This window comes from Misgurnus anguillicaudatus, chromosome 11 (assembly GCF_027580225.2).
Source record: "Misgurnus anguillicaudatus chromosome 11, ASM2758022v2, whole genome shotgun sequence".
Classification (NCBI taxonomy): domain Eukaryota; kingdom Metazoa; phylum Chordata; class Actinopteri; order Cypriniformes; family Cobitidae; genus Misgurnus; species Misgurnus anguillicaudatus.
The window spans coordinates 15,763,670-15,788,142 of record NC_073347.2 but is presented as its reverse complement, the minus strand read 5'-3'; the positions used below and the strand labels follow the sequence as shown (position 1 = coordinate 15,788,142).

At 38.8% G+C, this 24,473-nt stretch overlaps 1 protein-coding gene across 4 annotated transcripts in view; it reads right to left on the bottom strand.

Moving 5' to 3' along the window:
* Positions 1–312: 312 nt before the first annotated feature.
* cep170aa (centrosomal protein 170Aa) overlaps positions 313–24,473 on the bottom strand; it is a 45,727-nt gene continuing 21,566 nt past the window's right edge. For 2 of the 4 annotated variants that reach the window (XM_073873131.1, XM_055169729.2), the window contains 13 exons: positions 22,942–23,397; positions 15,939–16,477; positions 14,113–14,181; positions 11,282–11,417; positions 9,518–11,032; positions 7,763–7,804; positions 6,308–6,548; positions 5,428–5,608; positions 4,950–5,126; positions 4,719–4,807; positions 4,450–4,543; positions 1,445–1,496; positions 313–1,364 (listed from right to left, as the gene is read on the bottom strand). In XM_073873131.1, the coding sequence (XP_073729232.1) occupies positions 1,117–1,364; positions 1,445–1,496; positions 4,450–4,543; positions 4,719–4,807; positions 4,950–5,126; positions 5,428–5,608; positions 6,308–6,548; positions 7,763–7,804; positions 9,518–11,032; positions 11,282–11,417; positions 14,113–14,181; positions 15,939–16,477; positions 22,942–23,397 (3,839 nt within the window). In that variant the 3' untranslated portion in view covers positions 313–1,116. The remainder of the gene's footprint in view (positions 1,365–1,444; positions 1,497–4,449; positions 4,544–4,718; positions 4,808–4,949; positions 5,127–5,427; positions 5,609–6,307; positions 6,549–7,762; positions 7,805–9,517; positions 11,033–11,281; positions 11,418–14,112; positions 14,182–15,938; positions 16,478–22,941; positions 23,398–24,473) is intronic. The other 2 variants (XM_073873132.1, XM_073873133.1) reach the window with 2 other exon arrangements.

The window sequence follows — 24,473 nt, the reverse complement described above, 5'->3', positions numbered from 1 at the left end:
AAGTCCCACTGGATGTATTTAGTCCTAAGTACCTAACTGTACTATTATCTAATAGTCTAATAGGCTTTATGCCCAGCTGCACTACTTCCTGAACTTCAGCCAGCTCCTTGTTTCCTGTCTGCCACCACTGGACAAACCGAACAATCCAGGTGTGTCCGATTGTTGTTGTTGTGACTACTGAGGTCAGGCACACCTGGATTAATCAGCCCGTCCAACAATGGCAGACAGGAAAGTAGTGCAGCTGGGCATAAAGCCCACTACATTATATGTACGAAATAGTCTTCTAAGGGGCATAAAAAAAGAAAGTCCAGGTATGTGGTTCAGGTTTACTTTTATCCCCCCTTAAAATACAGAAAAGCAGCAGAAGAAATTTGTGTATACAATAAACACACAAAAAGATGAAACATGTTTTTATGAAAAGAAGGCTACATGTAGTATGTATCGGAGCGCCATGAAGTCATCCATAGTATGTCTACATTATGCAGGATATGCCGGAGAAACTTAGTACACACTTCGCTTACAGTACAGTCATAAGGCTGATTCAGCTCTCAACAGTGCTGATCAAAGCATGGATGATCAAGATTTTATCAGGGTGCGGTTTACCGAACCATTAGTGCATCGGCCTGCGTGGAGTTTGGTTCAATTTGCATCAAATAGTATTTAGGTTTCTCAAAAATAACATTTCCCAAATTGTAAATGCACAAAATGTATTGCCTAAAAAGTTACAGTCCTTCAAAGATATTCTGTTATATTTGATAAACCGTATTGTAAGTTATTAAGTGAAAGTAAAGCTCAGGGAAGAGCAGACAGGCACTGGAGTTGCGTTGTATCCGGTCACAAGAGATCAGTCTGGCAGTTTATTGGCCCTTGGATGGCCGCTTGCCTGCTGTCACATGCAGCTGTGTGTGTGTGTGTTTTTTTTTTAGTCAGTCCAGATACGCAGGTCTGATCCTAAAGGCTACACACTACAGGGTGGAAACAACAAACATTCCCCATACATAATCCTCGAAAGGCTTCATAGGGATACATTAAACAGTACACAAACATTGAAGATCCATTCAGGAACAAGTTACGTATGTAGTTTTATTAGTCCAGTTTGCTTTTAATTGCAAGCGATCATTTGCTAGCGATGGCACTCTCCTCTCCAGTGGGGTGTGTGCGGTTAAAATTGAGTCCCACGCTGGGTAACTCTAGGCTGGGGCTGGTTATGGTCATTGTTGCTTGGGAGGCTCCATTAGTGGGCAGAGGTCCCCATTTGCTCTGAGAGACGGGGCTGGTTCTGGGTTTGGGGGTTGTAGGACTTGTCAAGCCGAGGTTGGTCAGAGCATCAAGGGTTCCATCAGGGTCCACCATCACATTTATAACTGTAGGGATGAACAAATATATCAGAATGATTGCAATTATTGTGTTTACTTCATGTTTAGTAGTTCAGTAGACTACTTACCCGCAAGCTGCTTTTCTACCCTCTTGAGCTCTGTTAGTATAGAGGAAATTTCCTAAATTGAAAACAAAATGATTACATTAAAGAATAAGTACAGATCTATTACAATAAAAGGGCCATGACATTAGGAATCAATTTTGCCTTGATCATTTGACATATAGACGGTTTCATCGGGCGCACTTGCGGTGACGCGATAAGCGTCTGGTCCGAACTTTACTTCCGGTTTCTGTTTGTTTAATGATCTGACTATTTGCTGAAACTAAACTCTTAAACAAATACCTTGTCGAAAATAATCTATGTGTTGTTTATTTAGCTTGTTATATAAATAAACTACTTTAAAAGGACTTTGTTGTTATTTATTCTTCGCAGAGTTTACCGGAAGTTACGTGATGACCACGAAAGCCGTGTGTTTATGTTGTCTATAGATGGTTTCAGCAGTAACAAACAAAGTAAAAAACATGTAAATTACCTTAGTTAAAATCATATCTAAAGATTATTAAGTTTACACTGAGCTCACGTTACTGTTTAAAATGTGTAGGTAACTATTCAATGTATACAATGTTAACTATTTGTTATTAACAAAACATTTGATATTTTCGACAAAGTATTTGTTCCGGAGTTCAAGTTTAGCCACTAGCCAGACCATTAAAACAAACAGATGCGTAACCGTGGCAACGCGCATGTGTCCGATTAAACATCTATAGACGGTTTCATCAGATGCACATGCGATGACGCGATTACGCGTCTGGTTTTCTAAGTAATCTACGTGTTGTTTATTTTGCTTGTTATAAGGACTTTGTTGTTATTTATTCTTAGCCGAGTTTACCGGAAGTTAAGTGTTGACCATTACAGATGCTTGTTTATGTTGTTACTGCTGAAACCATCTATAACAGGTCCAGAGAAAGACACCGCACATCATTGGCTCCGCCCACCAGCATTCAGTCAGACTATTGTTTTGTTAGAAACTCGCTGATATTGTATTGATAATCTGTGCTCATAGTTGGTGCATTATTTAGGGATGGATCACACATAAGTTTCTGGCTGTGGCAGGCGTCTATTTGTATTGTTTCTATGGGCAGTGAGCGTTTTGCTCGCCAAAGGCGCTCTGAGCACCTGAAGTTGAAAAAGTCAACTCTGAGCAGAAAAGCGCCCCAACGTCATACACTTTTTTCCATTGTCCAATCAAATGAGGAGAGACAGGGTATATGCAGGAATGATAGAGATGAATTTACTACCTTTTTTACCACCTCCAAAATATTTTTTACCACCAACACGACATAAAGCAGCAGCCCATTATTTGGGGGTGTGGGAGGGATATGCAAAGCACCACTTACTATAAAGTATAAGTGTCACACCCATTATACATATTAGGTACACTAATGTTTAATTGTAATCATTAAGTGTTGTTGATGTCAATTTAGTTTTTTTTACAAATAATTCAGAGTTTGTTCTGTTCACAGTCATAGCTCTAAAACAGTATAAATACGAACCCTGAACGAGCAAGTCGAATCAAACTCGTGTACAATTCGACGTACAAATCTTACAAAGGTAGAAAAGTGATTTAGTTAAGAGGAGTGAGAGATTTTACCTCAAGAGTGACAGACTGGAGCAAAATTTGGTAGCTTCCCCTTTAAGACACATGCATTTTCTCTTTTAGCTGTTTACTTTCTTTTAAGATCTAAATGGATGCGTTTATGAGGAAACTTGCAAAAGCTGGGAATTTTGACACATGTGTGTATTTACCGCGGCAAAAATACTCACAAGCACAATGAGAAGCAGATGCCCGGCTTGAACGCTCCTTTCAAACAGAAACAGCGTGCGCATATAGCAATGTTGTTTGTGTTTCAATGGCTTAAAATCACATAATTTAAAACTGCGGTGCTCACTCAGGTCCTGTTAGCACCGTATGTATATTTTTAAACTATGCTAGACGAAGTTAAAACATGGAGACACAAATATTAAGCAAAAAAAAAATAATTACTACCAAGTCAAATTGCGTTTGTTCCAGAGTCCACGATGTTTGAAAGCCAATGTTGATATTTGAAATCACCTAAACAAACACGCCCCTACCCCAATAGAATCTGGATCTTCGGTTGATAGACCCGCCCCACACATACGCAACCCGGCAAGGATGTCGGTAGTAGACACGCTCCTTACTGCTGATTGGCTATAAGTGTGTTTTGGTAGTCGGCCCGTCTCCTTTTCCAAAGCGTTTTTCAAACATCGTGTACTCCGCCTTTAATTTAAGAAGATTTTTTTACTACCCCGCGGACACCCTGAGAGAGGCGGGCCTTCTGTTGTGACACATACAATGTCAAGGAAGGATCATCGGAAGCCAGAATTTCGAGGATGCTACGTCATCGCCGTCCGTCGAAGGACTGTTCCAATGTCGAGGATCCTCGGAATTTCAGCCCAGGACTGAGTCCTTCGTTAGAGAAATATCCCATATACAGGAAAGGATGCATATGTGTATCCTTCGCGCTCTTAGCGTGCTGAAATCACCCACAATCCTATGCGCGCAGCACCGAAAGCACACTTTTCATTGACGCAATGATGTGCACTTGCTAGCATGTTTCATTTAACGTGTTCTCTAAATGCTTAAGAGGAGCCTCGCCTAGCCTCTAAAGGAAGTGACTTGTAAGGACTAGTCCTGCCAAGGAAGTATCCTTGACATTGAGAAATGCCACAGTGTGCTCAAAAGACCGTTTGAGAACCTGTATCTGTAGTAAAACCAATAATATATTCCTGCAGTAGCAGGAGGTCAATCATAGAACTGGGCAGGACATCAAGCCAGACTGAACGCTCTTAAAGGGGAAGTACACAAATCAGACTGTTTTAATCAGAGGATGAAAAACACTGTGGAGAAATTACTTCAATTGGTATGTTTTTCTGCAAAAAACTTTAGTAATATTATAAGTACACCTCATAATAAAATAATAAAAAAACATGTCATGACCCCTTTAAAAGGTTATGCATTGTAAGAGGCATTCAGCTTTAATAAATCTTACCTTGTTTGTAGTTTTGGGAAGTGAAACTTCCTTTTCTAAACACAGTTTACGCTCGATATCATCCCAATTTCTGTCCTTATCTTTGAACAGTATCCTTAAAAATAAATAAATAACAATAATATGTTGCAATGGTCAGCATACACAGAGAGAAGAAATACATTTATAAAAATACATCTACAGTATTAATACTCTGTTCAAGCTTGATCCTATATAACGTCATTAGATTATCTGACACATTTCAATACATTTTTAATCTCTTAAAGACTGACCTGATTTTGCCAGCAGTATTATCTACAGACTGTCGGATTTTTGAAGACAGTTGGGAAACCGATGTCAGCAATAAACTGTCTAAGACCGCCTGCAAAAGAACCATTAAGGTCAAATCAAGCATTTCAATTAATCAATTAAACAAGTATATATTACCGCACAAACTAAACAATGCAACATATAAGTGCTATATCAACAAGTTTGAATTAAATAAAATATTTAAAGGTCCATACCGGTCTCACCTCATCCCGGTTCCAGGTGCGTCTGCGCAGGGCAGTCTGAGGGTCCAGGCTGTCTGGGGCACGGGGCCGAAGCTCGACTGGCTTGCCGTTTATCTCAGTGGCTTTGGTTTGCACTACAGGGGGAACCTTCCTGAAGTTCAGACTTTCATCAAAAACTCTCTCTACCAGCTGCAGAAAGCAACAACAAACAATGAAGGAGAAACAATGACAGCTGTCTAGTCAACAACACTGAAGTGCATACACTATGGGGCAGGGTTTAGATTAATCCAGGACTAGGCCTTAGTTATATTAGTAGTTTTTACAAAATTACCTTACTGTTGTGTATCTTGAGACAAAACAATGGCACTGATATACGTTAAGATTCGTCAGTGCAACTTTTTTTTTCAAATTAAGGCAGCATTTCAGTCTGGGACTAGGATAAGCCCTGTCCAGGAAACCGCCCCTATATGTTCAGAGCAATGATGCTTACCTCTTCCCTGGTGTCGATGGCGGAGCCCGGCGTGGTGGCTGCTGTGCTGACCGTGGTGCTGGGGGCAGTGCCGGAGGAGCTGACAGAGTCGATCTCGCCTGCCACGTCATGGATCTCCCGTGCCAGGATGGCCAGATCCTTGGCTAGGTCCTGACTGATCCTACGCACACAGGGAAATAACCTGTTAACCTTCAGAGGGGGGTTTAGAAACTAGGGGTGCACAGATAAACAAACAAACATCATGCAAAAACAAAATCACATTAGGTGGTCCCTACAGGCTTCAAGCACATGCACATTTATATATAATGCAACATCAATGCACATGCAACATTACTGGTTATACAATTACACACATGCAAATCAAGAATAATGTTATATCTTACACGTGACCAAGTCTGTGAAAAACTAGATTGAGACTTTAGCCTGGATTTCTCTAACAGGGTCAAATTTGTTGTGTATAAGCTCAGACTCTGACTTTAAATGGTAAAGAGGTTTTAAAGCTTCGGCATATTGACCTCTGTAGATGACAGCAATTTAATATAAAATGATTTGTTTGTGTTTAACTGAAAAAAGGAAAGTAAATTATAGGAAAAAATTACTACACCCATAATTAATACATTCTGATGTTAAAGTTTCACTGCGTGCCAGAAAAAACACCAGGTGGCAGTATTGTATATAAATAAGTGACAAACTCGCCTTAAAAATATATGTGGCATGACGCAAGTATGTTATCAAAAGCAGTGCAGTGGCATTATTTTAAGTTTCCTGCCCAAAATGAAAGTATACGTAGCATAAAACTCTTACTTTATCCTTATTTATTTTCTTAAATACAAAAACAGAAACTGAATGTGTTCGTGAATAGTACAGAGTTGATAGTTACCTGGCAATCTCTTCACTGTGTGCTGTCCAGTCTCGTATGTACTCCTCCTGTTCTCTCATTCGGTTCTTCAGCAATAATCCTCCAGGGCTGGTCGTGAGAGGAGCAGAGACACCCAGTCTGCTGGTGCGGAGGGTCGTGCCTGGCCGAAGCCTGACGTGTTTGGGAGAGTTGCGGTTGGAGCCAAACTCATCCTCGGAGGTAGAGGCATATTCTGGTGGTAGACGTCTCCACCTGTTATTGGCTTAAAGGAGAGAGATTTATGAGGTATTGGAGGTGGTTAAAAGTATTCACATTTACTTTGGTAGCATTTATGAGTTTTGGGCAAAAAAGTGCACAGAGAGTTTCTGGTTAAAGGACAACTTGCATCAATATTTCACGATGCAACAAACACACAAATTCTTCTTCCCCATTGGCCCAAGGTTTTGGACTAATATGGTAACACTTTACAAACATATTGTAACACTGGTTAATGAAAGTTTACACAAACGTATAATTACAATTCTTTCACATAATTTTTTAAATCTTGGTTATTATTCAATTGTAAACAGTAAAAATAAAACCAATATCATATTTTTAAATTAACAATAACATGGATTAACAATTGTTGTAAAAATACTATTAATTTTTATTTCATATATTTGATATTTGTTATTAACATTTTTCATTTACAATTTTATAATAAAAGTTTTTAAAACTACGATTAACTACAATACATCAAACATTTCTAATCAAAACCTCATTTCAAATGGGGGCAGAGTAAGAATCTGTGTATTCTATACAAAGTGCAGTATCATATTTTACAACAGCAAAAAAATCATTAAAGTTATAAAGAAAAATTATATATTGCAATTTCACGGCAGAACTCAAAGTTGTTAAAAGCAAACAGTAAATTAATAACCAATTAAATCTAAGCTATGACTTTAGCAAGTGATAAAAAGGTCTCATTTGGGGTGCTGGTGTACTGGTCTGTTCAAGGTAAGGTGAAGGTGATTCATTACCGTTATGTTGTTTTATGTTTGCACCACCAGGGGGATTCAATTTAAAATTTACTGACCCTCAGTTTTTATTGCTGAGTGCTTGCATCAGCATATCTTACACCAGCCAAATGTTCAAACGATTTGCAATTAATTGAAAAAATGCTACAAATGTATTACTACTACTGAATTTTCCCACAAGTCACCAATTCTGCAATTATATTGTACTATTAGACCACATGCAATTTCTTAAAAGAACTCATGATGTTTATTTAATATACCGTAAGCTGAGCTCCTTTTCATCACTGCATGCTTATGAATAAATAACTCCACACATTTGCTAGAATTTTAAAGCATGCAAGAGGTTATCTTTTCTGTTTGAGTTTCTACTGTTAACAATGTATGATATGTTTTGTATTAAATAAAAAAAACCAACACAACCACACACACACACACACACAGGCAACAAACGGTACAGTACCATCCTCCTCTGAGAGAACACTTTCAGGCTCGAGTTGAGTTTCTGTGTAAAATTGGATCTCAATAAATATCACAAGCATGCAGAGACAGACAATTACAGTCAAACATGACAAATGACAGCGATTAAATTCAAATTAATCACAAAAATACGGATTGCTAAATTTTGATAAATGAGGTTGAATGAAAACACTTATTTTTAAGCTTTGATCACTTACAGCGATGAGTAACATTTTTTGTGCAATTTTTCTAAAAGTTTTTACAGTTTACATAAAGCTGAAGTTTGTAACTTTTTGGTTAAAAATAAACAAAATTCAGATATTCAGCAAAAACCTAAAAAAAAGTGTCCTTACCGTTACACAAGTTTATAATAATGATTTATAATTTGAGTAAGCTGGCTGGTTGCCTTAAAATTTTGAGTTAATTCAAAATATTTAACAATTTTTACACATTTTTTATATTTTTAAGTAGAAGTAACTCAAAATTTTAAGGCAACCGGGTAATTTACCATATTTATCGGTCTATAAGCTGCATTTTTTCATAACTTGGCTGGTGCTGCGTCTTACAGTCAGGTGCGCCTTGTAAGTCAGTATGAATTAATTTTGACATTTATGAGGCAAGAGACAACATTACCGTCTACAGCAGTGAGAGACTTCAATGGATTCAGTAATGTGGAATGACGAGTATGCAAACTTCACGCTAGTTGGCTTGTTCGCTTAATTTAGACTATTCACCCTTCCATGTAATTTCTTTATGCTATGGTTTATCGTTTAAATAACTGATAATATTACTTTAACGTACAGACATCTATTCAGCGTGCTGTTCTGTCTGCTATCGTTTAGTTGAATAACTTGCCTGTTCTTCGGCTTGGATTTTGTGAAATAATTTTCTAAATAAACGCGACGTATAGTCCACTGTGACTTATATATGTTATTTCGTCTTAATGACGCATTTTTGAATGATGCGGCTTATATTCCGGTGCGTATTACTTCACATGTAATGTTGGTTTGACTTTAACGCATGTAAAAACATTGGCAATAGGGAGGCAACAGTTACAGGTTGCAGTTTTAACTGACTAAAGCTTCGTTTTTAGACACTGTTTTATAAACCCATTTTCAGATACTTTTATCTATCTTATTTAAATGAAAAGAATGTAGAGAGACATATTTATTCACATTGTTACGGACTTTTACTTAGCTACATAAATGGGAACAACAAAAATTAACAAAGATTTTCTTAAAGAGCAACTATCGTCCGATTCACAGTTCACTGTTCGATTATCGTCTCCAACATAAATCTCTTTTCTTGGACTACAACAAACACACGGATTGTAGGCAACAGTTTACTTCCTGTGATTGGCGATGTAAACAATAATTCCTCCCGCTTTGGACTCACAGCCTGTAAGTTAACTCCTGTTAGCAACGAATCTTTCAAACATGGTAAGGAGCGTCACATTTCCGGCTGACATGAGAGGTATTCAGGCCAATCACAATGTACAGATTAGCTGACCAATCAGGAACATAGCCCTTTCAGATCAATGAGTTTCGTACAAAATGCTTGTTTCAATTTTTCAATGCTTTGGAGGAAGGCAGGATATCTGGAGCTCCAAAAATGTACAGTATGTGGAAAATAACGTGTTTTTTAACCATAAACCACACAAACACATTGTACTTTACCAAATAACGTTTTTTAGCAAAGAAATAGGTGCTCTTTAACCTTTCCCAACGGCTACATAATATTTCTATTATATTCTCCTTACCAGCAGGGGTGTTGTTTGCAGGCGCTGTCTTAGTCTTGGTGTCCGTTAGTTTGGAGACACTATTGGCCCGCATGCGTGCAGTTAGCTTGTTGTCTGTGACTTGCTGATTTGGACTCCTCAGTCCCAGACGAAGGGCTGTCTCTGATGACACACGGGTCGCCGTGGATCGGCTGACGGTCGCCTCCGAATCGCTCCGTGCTGAAAACGAACCAAGCCTGGTGCGTCGAGGTTGTGCTAGCAAGTCAAACCGTGACTGCGCCTTCCTCCCCGATGGAGGTTTGGAAGTAGAGCTGGTGGTGGACACCTCAGAAGCCACTGAAACCCTGTCTGCGTCAGCTAGGTCAGTGTCCGAAGTGTCCCCGAGCCGAGCCCTGCGCAACAGGGACGTCCTTGTAGGTCGGGGCTGCGGCAGACCGGCTTGCTTGGCGAGGGCTGAGGTGTTAGTTTGCAGTGTCTTGTTGGACTTTACAGACTTTGTGGTTTTGCTAGCGTCAAGCTTGGAGTGGAAGAGGTCATCAGTGGAAGTGAACTGACCTTTGGCGTACGAACGGCTGGAATACGTCTCCTGGTCCGAAGACAGGATATCGGAGATGGCTAACGAGGATGTCTGGTCATCATCCGTGAGATCCTGGGATGGCTGGCGGCCACGAGAGGCTGTTTGTACTGAACGACGAGCATCCGAGCGGCTTTCTGGGGTTTTGGTCTTAGTCTTTTTCTCCAAACGTTCTCTCGCGCTGCTTGCGGCTTTCGCCGTAGCGCTTGCGTTGCTTTTTTCTCTGTAAAGGCTGCTGAGAGACTTTCGCTTCTGGACAGTTTTACGATCACCCTCGGCTGCCGCCTGGCTCACAGTGCTCGTCGTGTCAATATCAGACTCTGGAGACAATGGGGTACAGCCAGGTGGACCTGTCGAGTCCAGCTTCTTCTCATCGCGGAGCTTGGCCTCTAGAAAAGCCATGACAGCTTCAGTGTCTTTCAAAAGGGTTGCCGTGTCCATGCTGCCCACCGAATCGCTCCGCTCTCGCCCACCGTTCTGCCGGTTGATATGAGGAATCAGTTCTATTGGCACGTTTCCACTGGGCTTCTCAATGGTAAAGCTGCCCTGCCTCACCAGCGGCTTCCCTGACCTCTCCCCATCACTTCCTTTACTCTTATCCTCTGAACGTCTCCTACGGCCCTCCTCGCCTCTCCTCTCCCCACTCCCCGGTGGATGTGAGGAAGGCTTTGAGGATGCCTGTTGTCCTTGCTTCCCATCCTGTTGGAAGCTCTTGGTTTGGCTAGACTTTCCAGACCCTGTGTCTTTTTTGTCCAAAGCGGTGAGACACTCGCCATCACCTTTGTGGTCACCGTGGCTTTCTTTTTCTTGGGGTTCTGTGTCTTGTTTCTCACCGATCTCAGAACGTTTGATTTTTTCATCTTTGGGGAGCTGGGGTAAAGTCCTTCTTTTACGGTCAGCTTGGCTGGATGTGGTCGAGCCAGTACTCTTGATAGAAACCACTGACTCAAGGGCATCACCATCTGAAGTGAAATATGAAAATATTGTTCTTTAAATGTGCATACTGCAAACCAAAACAGTACTACAGTCTAATCGTGTCGAATACATGTCCTTAAAATCAAATACTGAAAATGAATTGTTATACCATTAAATCATTTTCTTTGGGCATTGTTTGTTCTCAACAGAACAGCTGTTTGAAAAACAACATGAGAACTAGCGTACTAAAACAATAGCATTAAAACTTAGCAGGTGGCTTATTTCAGTAAAATTACCTCGTTCCTGATGGACAAACGCTGGTGGGTCTGCTCCAGAGCCCTCTGGGTCTGTTCTTGTTTGATTAGCAGCTAAACTGGCCCACTGTGAAACCCAGCGAGTGTTCCCCACTGCAACAGAGTCCTCAACCAGTCTCTACAAATGAAGATGTTGCTCCATTTAGTAATAATCACTTAATCTGCTGAAAAGCCACTGACATGCTGTGTATAAGCATCCTACAAAATAGTGCTAAATAGCACTGAAAGTGCTTCACTGGCTTGTAATCATAGGGGAACCATTTTTAGCACTAAACAGAACCTAAGTGGAACCTATGGGGGCTATGCTGAACCATAAGTGGTGCTATAGTCATGCTATAGATCCATTTATGGTTATACAGAAATGCTATATAGCGCCATTTTAGATGCATTTAAACAACATAATCATCATTCGAACTGCATTACGTGACATATACGCTTTCTGTTTTTAATATATGAAGAATTTGGTTCCAAAACGAGATAACTCAGTTTTTAAAATTTTGGTCAAAACATGTTTATTATTATGTTATCATGTTTTTATTGTTTTATTGTGCTACTTAGTTTTTTTTGTTAAATTATTATTAATTGAAATGCACAATGAAAAATGTTCGTTTTGGAACCAAATTCTTCATATTGAAACAATGCACTAGCCTGGATGCCAGCCGATCTAAGCCCCGCCCACAAGATTTTGAGAACGGGAAGATCGGTCGGGGGTTTCTGCGTTGAGGAGCTACTATGCTAGACCCAAAGCTGGTCGAACCAATCAAATTGTCAGGGCGGGCTTTATACGATGATGGACAGATGATCAACAGTAACGTAATGAACCACGTGACCAAAGAGCGCGTGTTGAATCTGTTTACAACGAAATGGCTGCCGCTGTAGAATTCAGATGTGTGGATTCTGACATTGAGTCTGTTCTAAATGATATCGACAGAGCATTGATTTTAAAAGAGGAACAGAGAAACGCGAGCAAGGCATTTGTTGATGTTTTTGCCGTCCTTCCTACGGGATTCGGCAAAAGTTGGTCGCAACTGAAACTGGTATCAAGGCGATGCAACTCAGCGTGCATGACGAGATGGATATAATTAGCGTCGTTGCCAGCTTCTTTTTGGAAGCCCGGAATCGTGGTTGCTGAATAAGTGGAGGGACATGCTAGGCTCCAATATATTCAAGCCAACGTAATGGGTATCGTCGTGGATAAAGTTCACCTAACGTACAAATGGTAAGAGATAGTCTTACTGTATGACTTAGTAAATACTTAATGTTGTGATATAAACGAAATGTTGTAAACATAGTAGGTGTTGATGTACGTTCTCTAAGACTTAGTATAATCACAATCTTAGTGTCATTGTAGCGAAATAACTAGCAGTTCGGTCAGGCTGCAAAAGACGTAACGTACACACACACTCCGTTGCTCTGATTGGTCGTAGGTCTATCCAATTGAGTGCAGAGGCATTTTTCGGTTGAGACACGCCTCATAATTATAGCTCAATGGAGCGGTATTAGACTCAAATTCTGACTAGAATTGAGTATGACAACGTCAGGCTAACAATTCACACCTTACAGAGGTGCAAATTAGAAAATATTTCAGTAACATCGAGATATAACTGCACGCTCACTTCAGTTTATTTCATAACTGACAGACATATATAGTATATGATCAAGGTATATGGTATTATGGTATGTAAAACTGAAGTGAGCGTGCAGTTATATCTGTTACTATGCCAGAGGTCGAAGTGCTGCAAACTAAGTGCTCTTCCGTCATACAATATAGTTCTCATTTTTTATTTGCTTAAAAAATCGCCACGTTTTATTTTGAAAACATGGAAGTTTTTGGTGGCTTCTAAATTCATCCCTGTTTGGATCCTAAGGAATGAATGAGGCTAGGCTAAATGCTAACACATTCACGACGCGCTGTACAAAGATTAAGTGCACGCATTGAAAAAAGATACGGATGTATCAATTAGTCTAAGTTGAGGTAAGAACATATTAAAATACTGAAAAACTGTGGTATTTTCCTTTAAGATCAGGGGTCTTATTTATAAAGTGTGGTACGCACACTCTGGAAACGTGTGTACGCTAGTTCCCACGCAAAGGTTGTGATCTATAAAAAACAAACCTAATGGGAGAATGGGCTTGCAGGGTGGGATCTGAGGATGATTCATGTACGCACACATGCAGGTGATCTGTGATTTATAAGAAGGAACATTGCTTTGTTTTATAAGTCTTAAAAATTTTTGGCGTATGCCATTTTTGGCTTTTGTGCAAACGTAGACTTTTAGTAAGGATCCTATGTACAGTTTTATAAATGAGACCCCAGGTCACATTTCAGTTTATGCGTATTCCAAGTCCAAAACAAAGACTCTTTTTTTAACCTGATTCATGTGTGTTTGTGTGTGTGTAAAGACTGCCTTAATATTAAAGGGTCCTCGTTTTCTTAACTATATCAGTTCTCTGTCTACAAAGTGGTATAGATGATGAAAAACTTTAGTCTTTAGTCCTGCAAGTCACTTTCCTTACACTTCAAACTATGTAGGCTAATTTAAACCTGATACTGTATAATCAAAAACAACCAATAACATCCGAAACACCATGGTTTCTATTACAACTGACTGCTGCTGAATCGCAGCAAACAATTTCTGCAAAAACTACTTGACCATAAAAACTTTGCCATTGTTCCTCTGACAACAGAGCTGAGTGCAAATGACATAATATGCAAGTTTATTTGCAAGATGCAAATGGTCACATTGGGGCGAGTAAGCAAACCAACAATAGTTAAAAACATTCTTCTAAAATCGCTTTATGTTTGTGTTTACCTCGGTTGAGCTAAGCTTCTTGCTGTCCTTCTGTTGCTCAGGGCGACCAGGATCCTGAACCCCAAACACCTACACATCAGAAAAAACAAAAGCATACAGTACATAAGAAAATCAAAAGCTGCTTCATTCATCACTGGGCTGTGAGGCAAGGACAAAAATTCATAGCAAGAAGGTTGACAAACAAGCCCAATCTTTCTTTAAAGGAACAGTATGTAGGATTGTGGCCAAAACTGGTATTGCAATCACAAACCTTGTGGCTAAAACTGGTACTGTAATCACACAACTGGTGCCAATACACAAAATGACATAAACATCAGTTGAAAGCTGCAACTCCACTTTTTAAATGACAATATCCTGGCCGGGACTCTGATAGAAAAAATGCTAATTTACAAGAAAACATGTTAGGCGCGGGTTTTGCATTAGAGCTCTTTATATCAAGGTTATATTTTCACAGAATGTTCTTTACCTTAAGCAAAATTATTTTATGTAAAAAACAGTAAATCACAAAAAACTCGATCACATTTATTCTAGCTTGTATTTTGTATTATATATCATAATATATGGTAAAGAAAGGATATTGAATATGCAATAATATAATGCAAGGAAGATGCATGCAGTTAATCTATTCAACCATGATGCTGAAATGACAGTATGTAAGCTGTTCTAATGGAGTCTGTGGTACTCTGTTATTAAATGCAGCAACAGTCATAAACACACATCTATAAGTAATAGCACACAAACGTTACATTAACAGACTTTAAAACCCCCTGAAGATAAAGTGAATAATGGAGGAGTTGATTGGTTGGCCACATGAGGACCATTATGAAGCCATTAGATTGAGATTCACAGCATGAAGCACTCAAACTACTTGATGTTCAGGATCAACACAACATTCACAATGTACTCAAGAGAGCATGTTAAGAGAGATTACAGTGCTTGCAAAGCAGCATTTCCCTCAAACATTCTGGGTAGCATTTGTTATAAAGCTTTATTCTTGGGCAATTCATTCTGCCTCAAAACTATTCAATAATGTACAGATGTAGTTAGGGTTGCATAACGATTAATCACGATTAATCTATTGCAGAATAAAAGTTTTTGTTTACATCATATGTTTGTACTGTGTATAATAACTTTGTATAAATAAATACACACACATGCATGTATATATTTAAGAAATGTTTACATGTGTATAAACATTTGTATATTTATGTATAATTTATATTATATATAAATACTTAATATATAAATATATATTTTTTCTTAAAATTATAAATGCATGTGTGCATATTTATATATACATAATTATTATTCACAGTTCACACACACATATATAATGTAAACAAAAACCTTTATTCTGCTAAATGTAGTCAATCGCAAGTACTAAAATGTGTAGCAAATGAAAATGCATTTGAATATGGTCCTACATGAGAACTTCTTAACTGATAGTTATTCATGACATATATCCCAAACTTATAAGATAATGCGAATTTGGGGAATTTATTGAATGGCACACTAAAAGCATCATTACATTCAAATTCAAATTTTTATACTATAAAACTTTTATGTGTACTCTTGCTCTTCTGCCTCATTTTTAATTTTAGTCATCTCTCATCTTTAGTCATGCATGCATTTTGTTCAGAAAAAAAGACTTAATTTGAGATGTAATTTTGCTTCTCAATTCAATAATTTTTGATATTAATAAAAGAAAAAGCAGAAAAAAAATACTAAATCAGAAACCATTTTTGCACTGTATTTTTATGATTATGCTGATCAATCAGGAGTGGTAAAAGACATTGAACAAACCGAACTCATTCTAGTTTCTTTACCTTATCGATCATCCGCCGTGCCTCCTCTTCCTCAGGGTTGGGGTTATCCAGTTCAATGGTGTATGTGCCTTTATCACTCTGGTCATCATCTTGTTTCTGAGCTTTTGTATCTGTAGCACCGGGCTGAGCTGCAGAGCTCTGAACCACATTTTGCTCCTCTGACCTTTGCTTAAGCAGAAGCCGAGCAGCCGTTGGGGCGGCCGCCGCCAGGGATGGTGACAAACCCTTGCTGCCGTCTGCTGCCATGGGAACGACCTTAGGACGGGAGGGCGGCGTGGGGCAAAGTCCTTCCCCTGCCACGCCTCCAAGAAGCGGCACGGTCTGCGAAAACGAGTAGGAACGTCTTTTGCGAGGATTGTCCTCGTCATAGAACTCTATCATAAAGGCTGTACGGCTCGTGGTGGACGAACCCTCTGTTCTGACTCGACTCACCCCGGCGGCTCTCAGACGTTCCTCCAGCGCTGCGTGTCGCTTGCTGCCAAAACGCAATCCCAGGCCATTTTCGGAATCGCTTTGAGTGCCGTCCTCATGCTTACTGCCTGTAACAAAAGACGAACGTCTTGATCGGTTACGGCAAACTTGACAACATAGCAATGCGGTGCTTTCAACCAAACGTGCGACTGCAGAGGTTAATCGAAGCACAGCTGAAGCAAAATAACCCATATGATTTGGTAGACTGCAAACCTGGCTTACTAGCTAGAGACTAACTCAACCGGAGGAGAGGAAAGCCAAAGAATTAAGAGGGTGGTCGTCTATGTTTCAGTTTGGTGGGTTGAAGAAACAACAGTCAGAACTGACAGGCTCTGCTCTTGGAGGCAGGAGTAACAACCACGTCACCCCAACAGTTAAACAAAGCAGCTCTTCTGTATAACACAGCATGTGCTTTGAACAAGGACTGTTGGACCCAATGGCCAATTGTGAGTCAGACTGCATTTACTGCGTATAGTCCGATAACTCACAAGTAAACATTTACGATTGCACAATCGCAGCAATCAACTTTCATTGTTGTTTCAGAGTCATTAGTTTAACCCTCTTTACGATGTATCTATAGACCCATTTGAGATCATGAATTTTAATATTTGGATCTTAAAGGAATAGTTCACCCACAAATGAACATTTGGTTATGATTTACTTACTCCCATGTTGTTTCAAACTCATTATTTTCTTTTCCCATAAAAAATAATATGAAGTGTGAGCCAGAATATCTTAAGTAGATGGTGATATATGTGGACTAAAAGCAAAACGTCATTATAAACAAAGTCAATAAGATTCATGCACTACTGTATACGTCTTCCGAACCATATTATAGCTTATTAACTGAGCTGATCTTCCTCTCCGAAAATCATGCAAAAATCCACTAAAAATGCATAATACTATTCCTTCAATATTCAGGTTCCACTTCTTCTCCAGGTCTCTAAATTCCAAACAGGTTTATATCCCAACAAATACAAAACACAAGCCCAAGAACAATCACAACAAAGATCCAAGCTTACCAACGAATGAATGTAAATACCACTTAACTCACCGGTTCTCTGATCTCACCCCACAAAACAAACAGGAGCATTACCGTTTCAGAAAGGCACCCGCGTAAACAAACAAGGGCCCAGCTAGCACTGAAAGAACCACGCCTGGGACTGGATAAACCACGTAGTCCACCAGCATTCATCAATTATCAACATTGCACGTTCAGAGCTCACATGGAGCTGTCAGTGTTCCCTTGGCCGCAAAGCACGTGCTTTTTACAAATTAACATCAAATTCATTACGGACTAGTCAAGCTATGCTGAAAAGCCCTACTGGAGGAAAGCATGCCGGGCGATCCATGTAATGAGATTTTCCTTTTGGAATCACATCTGGGTATCAGAAGCTTGTTAAAGTACCGCTTAGATTAATCAATAGCATTGAAATCAATGCAGGTTTGTTACTGCAGTGTTTTTGGGTAAAAAAACAGAGAAAGAGAGTTTAAGAAAAGAGAAGCATTAACCGCAGACTGTTTGCTAAGCTGTGGGCAGGTATAAGAAAAAGGGATTGTAAAAGTGCTGTGTAGCAGATAATCCTCTAGAATGGGAAATGTAGCTGACACTACACAACTCAGATAGCGACTCGTTGCAGACTAAAACAACAATATATCTATGAAATTTTGGGATGATTTATGGGGTTATCATTCATATACACTTAAGGCTGGGTATTGCGACCAATTTGGCAATATAATTCTTATTTATATGTTTTCATTTCAATTTCAATATGATAACGATAAGTTATCAATATTTTATTGAAATGTTAGTTCTGCAGACATATAAACCTTATTAAAGGGATAGTTTACCCCAAAAATGAAAATTCTGTCATCATTTATATTACAAACCTGTATAAATTTCTTTGTTCTGATGAACACAACTGAAGTTATTTTAAGGAATGTTTGTAACCGAATCAATCAGAAGCCCCATTGACTTCCATAGTTGGAAAAAAATACTATGGAAGTCAATGGGGTTTCTGATCGGATAAATTATATATTTATGTATGTTCACTTAATATTTCTTTAAAAGGAATCATGATTTTTATTCATTTAGATCTGATATGCTTATGCGGTGTAAATCTCTGCCTTTCTTCTGGAATCCCTGTTATGTTTTCCCGGCAGAGGATTCGCTGACATGCATATTGTTTTACCTGTGTTACTTAGCTTACTCAAGGTGTTTAAGCTGCAATAGGGAAACATTTACCTGTCATTGCTATATGATAGCACCATGTCTAATGTTAATGTCATACAAAAAAGTGCATAGTCCTGCTAATTTATTTGCTGTTTGTTGGTTTCAATATAAACCTTGGTGAAAGTATTACAGATTGAGCATCAGTATTTTCAGTACATTTCAGCGCATTAACAAAAAAGCAATAACACTGACGAGCTTGATAACCTTTATAAACTTATTCTGAAATTTTCGTACGGAAATGACTTTGGTTAGTCCACATATGATTTAGCCTAATTCCAAGTGCTTTTCTTTGTGTTTAATGTTCAAGGTAGACTCCTAGCAATGCTCATATACACACTAGGGATGCGGCGAAATGAAAATTCTTGGTCGAAACCGAAAAAGAGGAAACCAAGGCCAAAAACCGAAACCGAAACACCAAAAGAAATTATTATGCCAATTATTAGTACAATTGAATTTATGGCTATCACTGTGTACTAAGTGTGACGGATCACAAAACTGACGGTTGGGATCACATTACAGTTTTTGAGGCACGGATTGTATTTTTCGGAACAGCAAAAAGGGGGTGGGAAAAATCTATTAACAAATAAAGAAATTGCAAACATTTATAAAAAAGAACAAAGTTGTACATTAATAAGGTCTGAAATTAGCATTAAGTACAGAAATCAAATTAAAATGAATCATAACACTGTCTTTATTGTATAAATTAAATATATTATTATTTTTAGAGCTATAGAAGTGATTTTCTCTTTGTTTTGGGTTGTTTGATTAACATTAATGACACAGACTTAAGTAGGTTAATTGAGGTTACTGTCTCTTTAAGACCAAATAAGCACAGACTGGTTTCTGACTGTAATCTATTCACCTTATTTTTCACGACAACAAGGGCGGCGCCATTTCGCTCATTTTGTCAACGTTCTTCCGGCCGCATAGACGATGAGCAGCTGAGGCAGTGACTGAAGGCGACGCGTTAAGCTTAAAAAGCTCACTCGAGCGCCTTTATGTTTCTTTCTTATTAATTTTAAGCCAACTGAGGAACACCCTTACCCCAAGTAATGGTTCGACTACGATGTTCCGGTAACTTTAAACCACGCCGCGTGTTGAAAAGGTGGCCAGTTTCAGGTAAGCTATCTTAGCTAACTTTGTGCTCGTTCACCTAAAGTTAGATTTGTGAAGTCCGTTCTACAAATACACTTAAGATCAGTAACGTTAGTTTATAAAATGCAACTATTTGAATGGTTTTAATTGTCCACCTATATTTTTATATTTACGATAGTACAACGAGGTATTATAGTACATTGCATTCTTACAGTAGCCCACGTGATTCTTACAAGTTACTGAGATTTCAGATGCTAGAATGTCAGTTCATTCCTCATTCAGATATTGATAATGACCTATTAAACAACGTATTATTTAACACTGAAGTTAAAGGTTGTGTGTATAATGTTACTGTCTCTTTTTAATGCATCTCTCTCTTACACAATGTTCTGTTTAAGTATGGGTACCATTTATATATTAATTCTCATGATGCAAGTTTATTTTAAATACTAACATAAAAATGTTTATGGTTATATTGTTTTCACAGATGCATTGATGTGTAGTGATGCAGTGGACAACTGTGAGGATGATACAATCAACATGTTCCTAAACTGTGATGCAGAAACACAATGGGAGGATCCATCCGTCTCTGACCACAACTACACTTTAAAATCACAACTCAACCTGAAGCAACCTACATCTGATATGGGAAAACAATGGTGCAGTTTCCCTGACAGGGCTTATCCTGGTCCCAAGCTAAAATGCATATTTGAGCTACAATAATTTAAAAATGCCTTGTACTGACATACCTCAACATATATAAGTGCCATTGTTTTGTCACAAGATGCGCACCAGTCTTGTTTTTTTGTAGGGTTTGTTTGTAAAAACTAAAATGTCCTAATATAATTAAATCCTAGTCCTGTAAACCCTGTCCGAGAAACTGCTCCAATGTGTTGAGCTGGCACAAATGTACATAACTCTGCTGAGAAACAACCATCTTTGTGTCAGCTTTACAGAGGGTTGATATTGCATCCATTACACAGTCGCCAAGCACTTTCACAGTACATACACCAACAGCTTCCAAATAAACACTTGGGATCAGCTCCTGATGACTCCGATTAAAGCTGTGTCTTAATTTATTGCAGGGTGGTCTTGCTTTACCTGTTGTAAAGTTACATTATACCTTCATATGTGTTCAGTTGTCATTCAGTTATATTAAACATTTACAGTGTGTTCAGATTTTGTGCATTTATATTAAACCTTTTCAATGTGATAAGATGTTGTGCAATTATATTAAACCTTTACAATGTGATCAGATGTTGTGCAGTTATATTAAACCTTTACTATGTGATCAGCTATAACCTGTCATGCAGTTATATTAAACATTTACTATGTGATCAGATGTAACCTGCCATGCAGTTATATAAACCTTTACAGTGTGATCAGATATTATCTGTTAGTAATTTCTTAAACCATATGTGAGCTTTGAAGATTCTAGGGCTGCACGATAAATCGCATGTGTTTGTCACGCGCATCACGTCAGTAATGCCGGTTCCTTGATTAGTATTAAATCGCCATCAGCTGTTTTCAGATGGCGCGACATTAACTGCACAGAGCCGTAGTTCCCTGAAAATTTGGGCCATATCGCATACATATCGCAGGCGATACTTCCGCGATAATTAATGCGAAATTGCCCAGATTGTCATTTCGTTAAAGTTATAGTGAACTACAAACAATCTTCTAACCACCAAACTAACCACCGAATGCACTGTGCCATATTAGCAGCGGAAGTCGGTTGACAAAATCCGGAAGAGCGAAGAATTAAAAAGGGGCGTGGTGGAATAAGGTGAATACATACACTTAACTCTTTCCCCGCCATTGACGAGATATCTCGTCAATCTGCAATACCGCTATTATCCACCAGGTAACTTATAAAAACCGGAAGTATTGCCCTAGGGCAAACATCTGTAAGTCCGTGTATGTTTTAAAGATCGCTCTACATCTGATCTCTATCAAAAGTCCTTCACAAAAATGGAATTATCTCAGCTTTTTGCTTGATGAAACCTACACATATTTGAGAGGTGATAAAAACAGAACACATGAAGGTAGGATGAAACTGATTTTTTTGTTTGAAAGCAGAGGGTCTGTTCTTTTATTTTTTATATTATATGTTTATATATATTTAAAAAGAGGCATTTTCTGGAAGGCATTAAACTTTTGTGAAAATCATGAAAAATGCTGCCGGTGAAAGAGTTAAGACATAAACAAATGTTTTTTATTAGAAAAAGAATACTGTGGAGATAATTTTGTTTATATGTGCCCTGTCAATAACAGAAAGATTTTATGTTCGCTTGTTTTTTGAAACGCGTCTCTCTTGTGTGTGCACTATTGAGGGCACTTATACGCGCGCACACACAGAGACAGAGTGTTCCACATAAAAACATTACGTTGTTTTTCATTGCTTTATTCGCCAAATGTATGTTAATGGACTACAGTATGAGACACATTAGCGCGACTCTCTCTAAAGTTTACACTGATGATCACGTCTGGACCGGACACATTCAACTGCATGTGCCTCTGTGCGTACAGAAAGCTGCTCACTTTATCACCTTTTTGCAGTTAAATACATCCACATCGCAGACATGTTGCTTAATTCAGACAAGCAAGTGCAGGTCGCGGTTTCTGTTTGCGTCATCACAACATTTCGGATGTATTATTTGTTTCGGTGATAAAAGTCTTTCAGCCGAAAAACGAAAATGCTCTTTTGGGCCATTTTCGGCTGAAAATTTTCGGATGCCTAATAATCGGTGCATCCCTAATACACATTATTTAAAACCAAGGAGATGGGGTGGTAAAAATGAGTAACAGTGCCTTATTTAGGAAGCATCATGCTGACAGAGACTCTGAGCTATTTTGTCTCTTCAGGGCTTCTAAGATAAAAAGGCACCCTGTATTGCCTCTCTCCTAAGCCCATTTCTCCTGTGTGTGCAATTATACATCTAAAAAGGATTAAATAAAAAGAAGGAAAACAAATACAATGAAAAATGTCAAAGTTTTGTGTTTCACAGAAAAACAACAGCATGGGTTGATGGATAGGACATGGGGGTGAGTAAACAGTGACAACATTTTCCTTTCACACATAGGCCGACATAGAAAATTTGGCAACAGTACTAGTACTACTGTATGTTTCTTGGATTAATTGCTTCTGCTTGTATTATTCTTATATCTAAACTGTAATGAACAAATGTAAATGTGACGCCGTACCTTTAAGCCTCTTAAGATGAACCGGCACATCACTCTTGATACTCTTACAGTCTTCTTCAGTGGACTCACGCCTCACTAGAGGAGGATCATTCTGAGCGAGCCAGTCAGCCACTTTGCTTTCAGAAGCCATGATGGCTGCCTGCAGGGTGCTGAGGTCTTTACCGCCAACATGAGCTGATTTTTTAGGTCGTGGACGAGACACATGATCTTTAATGGTGACCTTCCCTGGGGAAGTGTTGTCAAACTCGATGGTGAATGAGGTGTTCGCCTGCGCTGCAGTATTGCCTGTGGCAGATTTTGCGGCCCCTATGCACTCAGTATCCTTTGTCGGGACCTCATGGATGCTGTTCTCTGCCATTTGTCCCTCCTTGCGAATCTCAAAGTAGCTGGGTTCAGCACCTACAGACCCCAGACCATTTTCCTTTGATTTATCACCTCGCTTGAGTTCTTTGTTGTCTGTGGACCCACAAATAAAGAATCAAAAATAAGGATCATCTAGGAGTTTGGTAAGGGTCATGGCCTCAAAATGTACAATCAGATTAGCTCGGTTTAAGTGTCAAGAATTACGGTCTGGACAACAAAGCTGCTGTTTAATGTCTGTCAATTAATGGTATAGCTAATGGTACATTAGCCACTTAATCTGTTGATGACAGATAGCCTTAAATTTACCCCAGGCACAAGTCTACATTTTAAAATAGAAGCAAGCTGCTTAATGCTACACCATTTCATTTCATTGATTTAATGTGAATGATTTTCCAAGCATAAGAGTTTCACTTCTGCAATGAACCCAGTGCAGAAAAATCATTAGTCAGAGAATATTTTTAGTTAATGCATGTAGCCAGATATGGGTATAAGATGTAATGCACACATTTAAAGGATTACTTCACTTTAAAAAAATCCAGATAATTTACTCACCCCCATATCATCCAAAATGTTTATGTCTTCCTTTGTTCAGTCGAGAAGAAATCATCTTCATTTAATAGACTTTATTGGACCCCAACAGTTTACAGTTTCAATGCAGTTTCAAAGAGCTCCAAATGATCCCAACTGAGGCATAAGGATCTCATCTAGCGAAACGATTGTCATTTTCGACAAGAAAAATAAAAAATATGTACCTTCAAACCACAACTTCCCATCCCGCACAATCCGTGCGACGTGCCAGCACGACCTCACGCAGTGCGCCACGACATGGAAAGGTCATGCGTTACATACAGTGAGGAAAATAAGTATTTGAACACCCTGCTATTTTGCAAGTTCACCCACTTAGAAATCATGGAGGGGTCTGAAATTGTCATTTTAGGTGCATGTCCACTGTGAGAGACATAATCTAAAAAAAATCCAGAAATCACAATGATTTTTTAACTTTATTTGTATGATACAGCTGCAAATAAGTATTTAAACACCTGTCTATCAGCTAGAATTCTGACCATCAAAGACCTGTAAGTCTGCCTTTAAAATGTCCACCTCCACTCCATTTATTATCCTAAATTAGATGGACCTGTTTGAGGTCGTTAGCTGCATAAAGACACCTG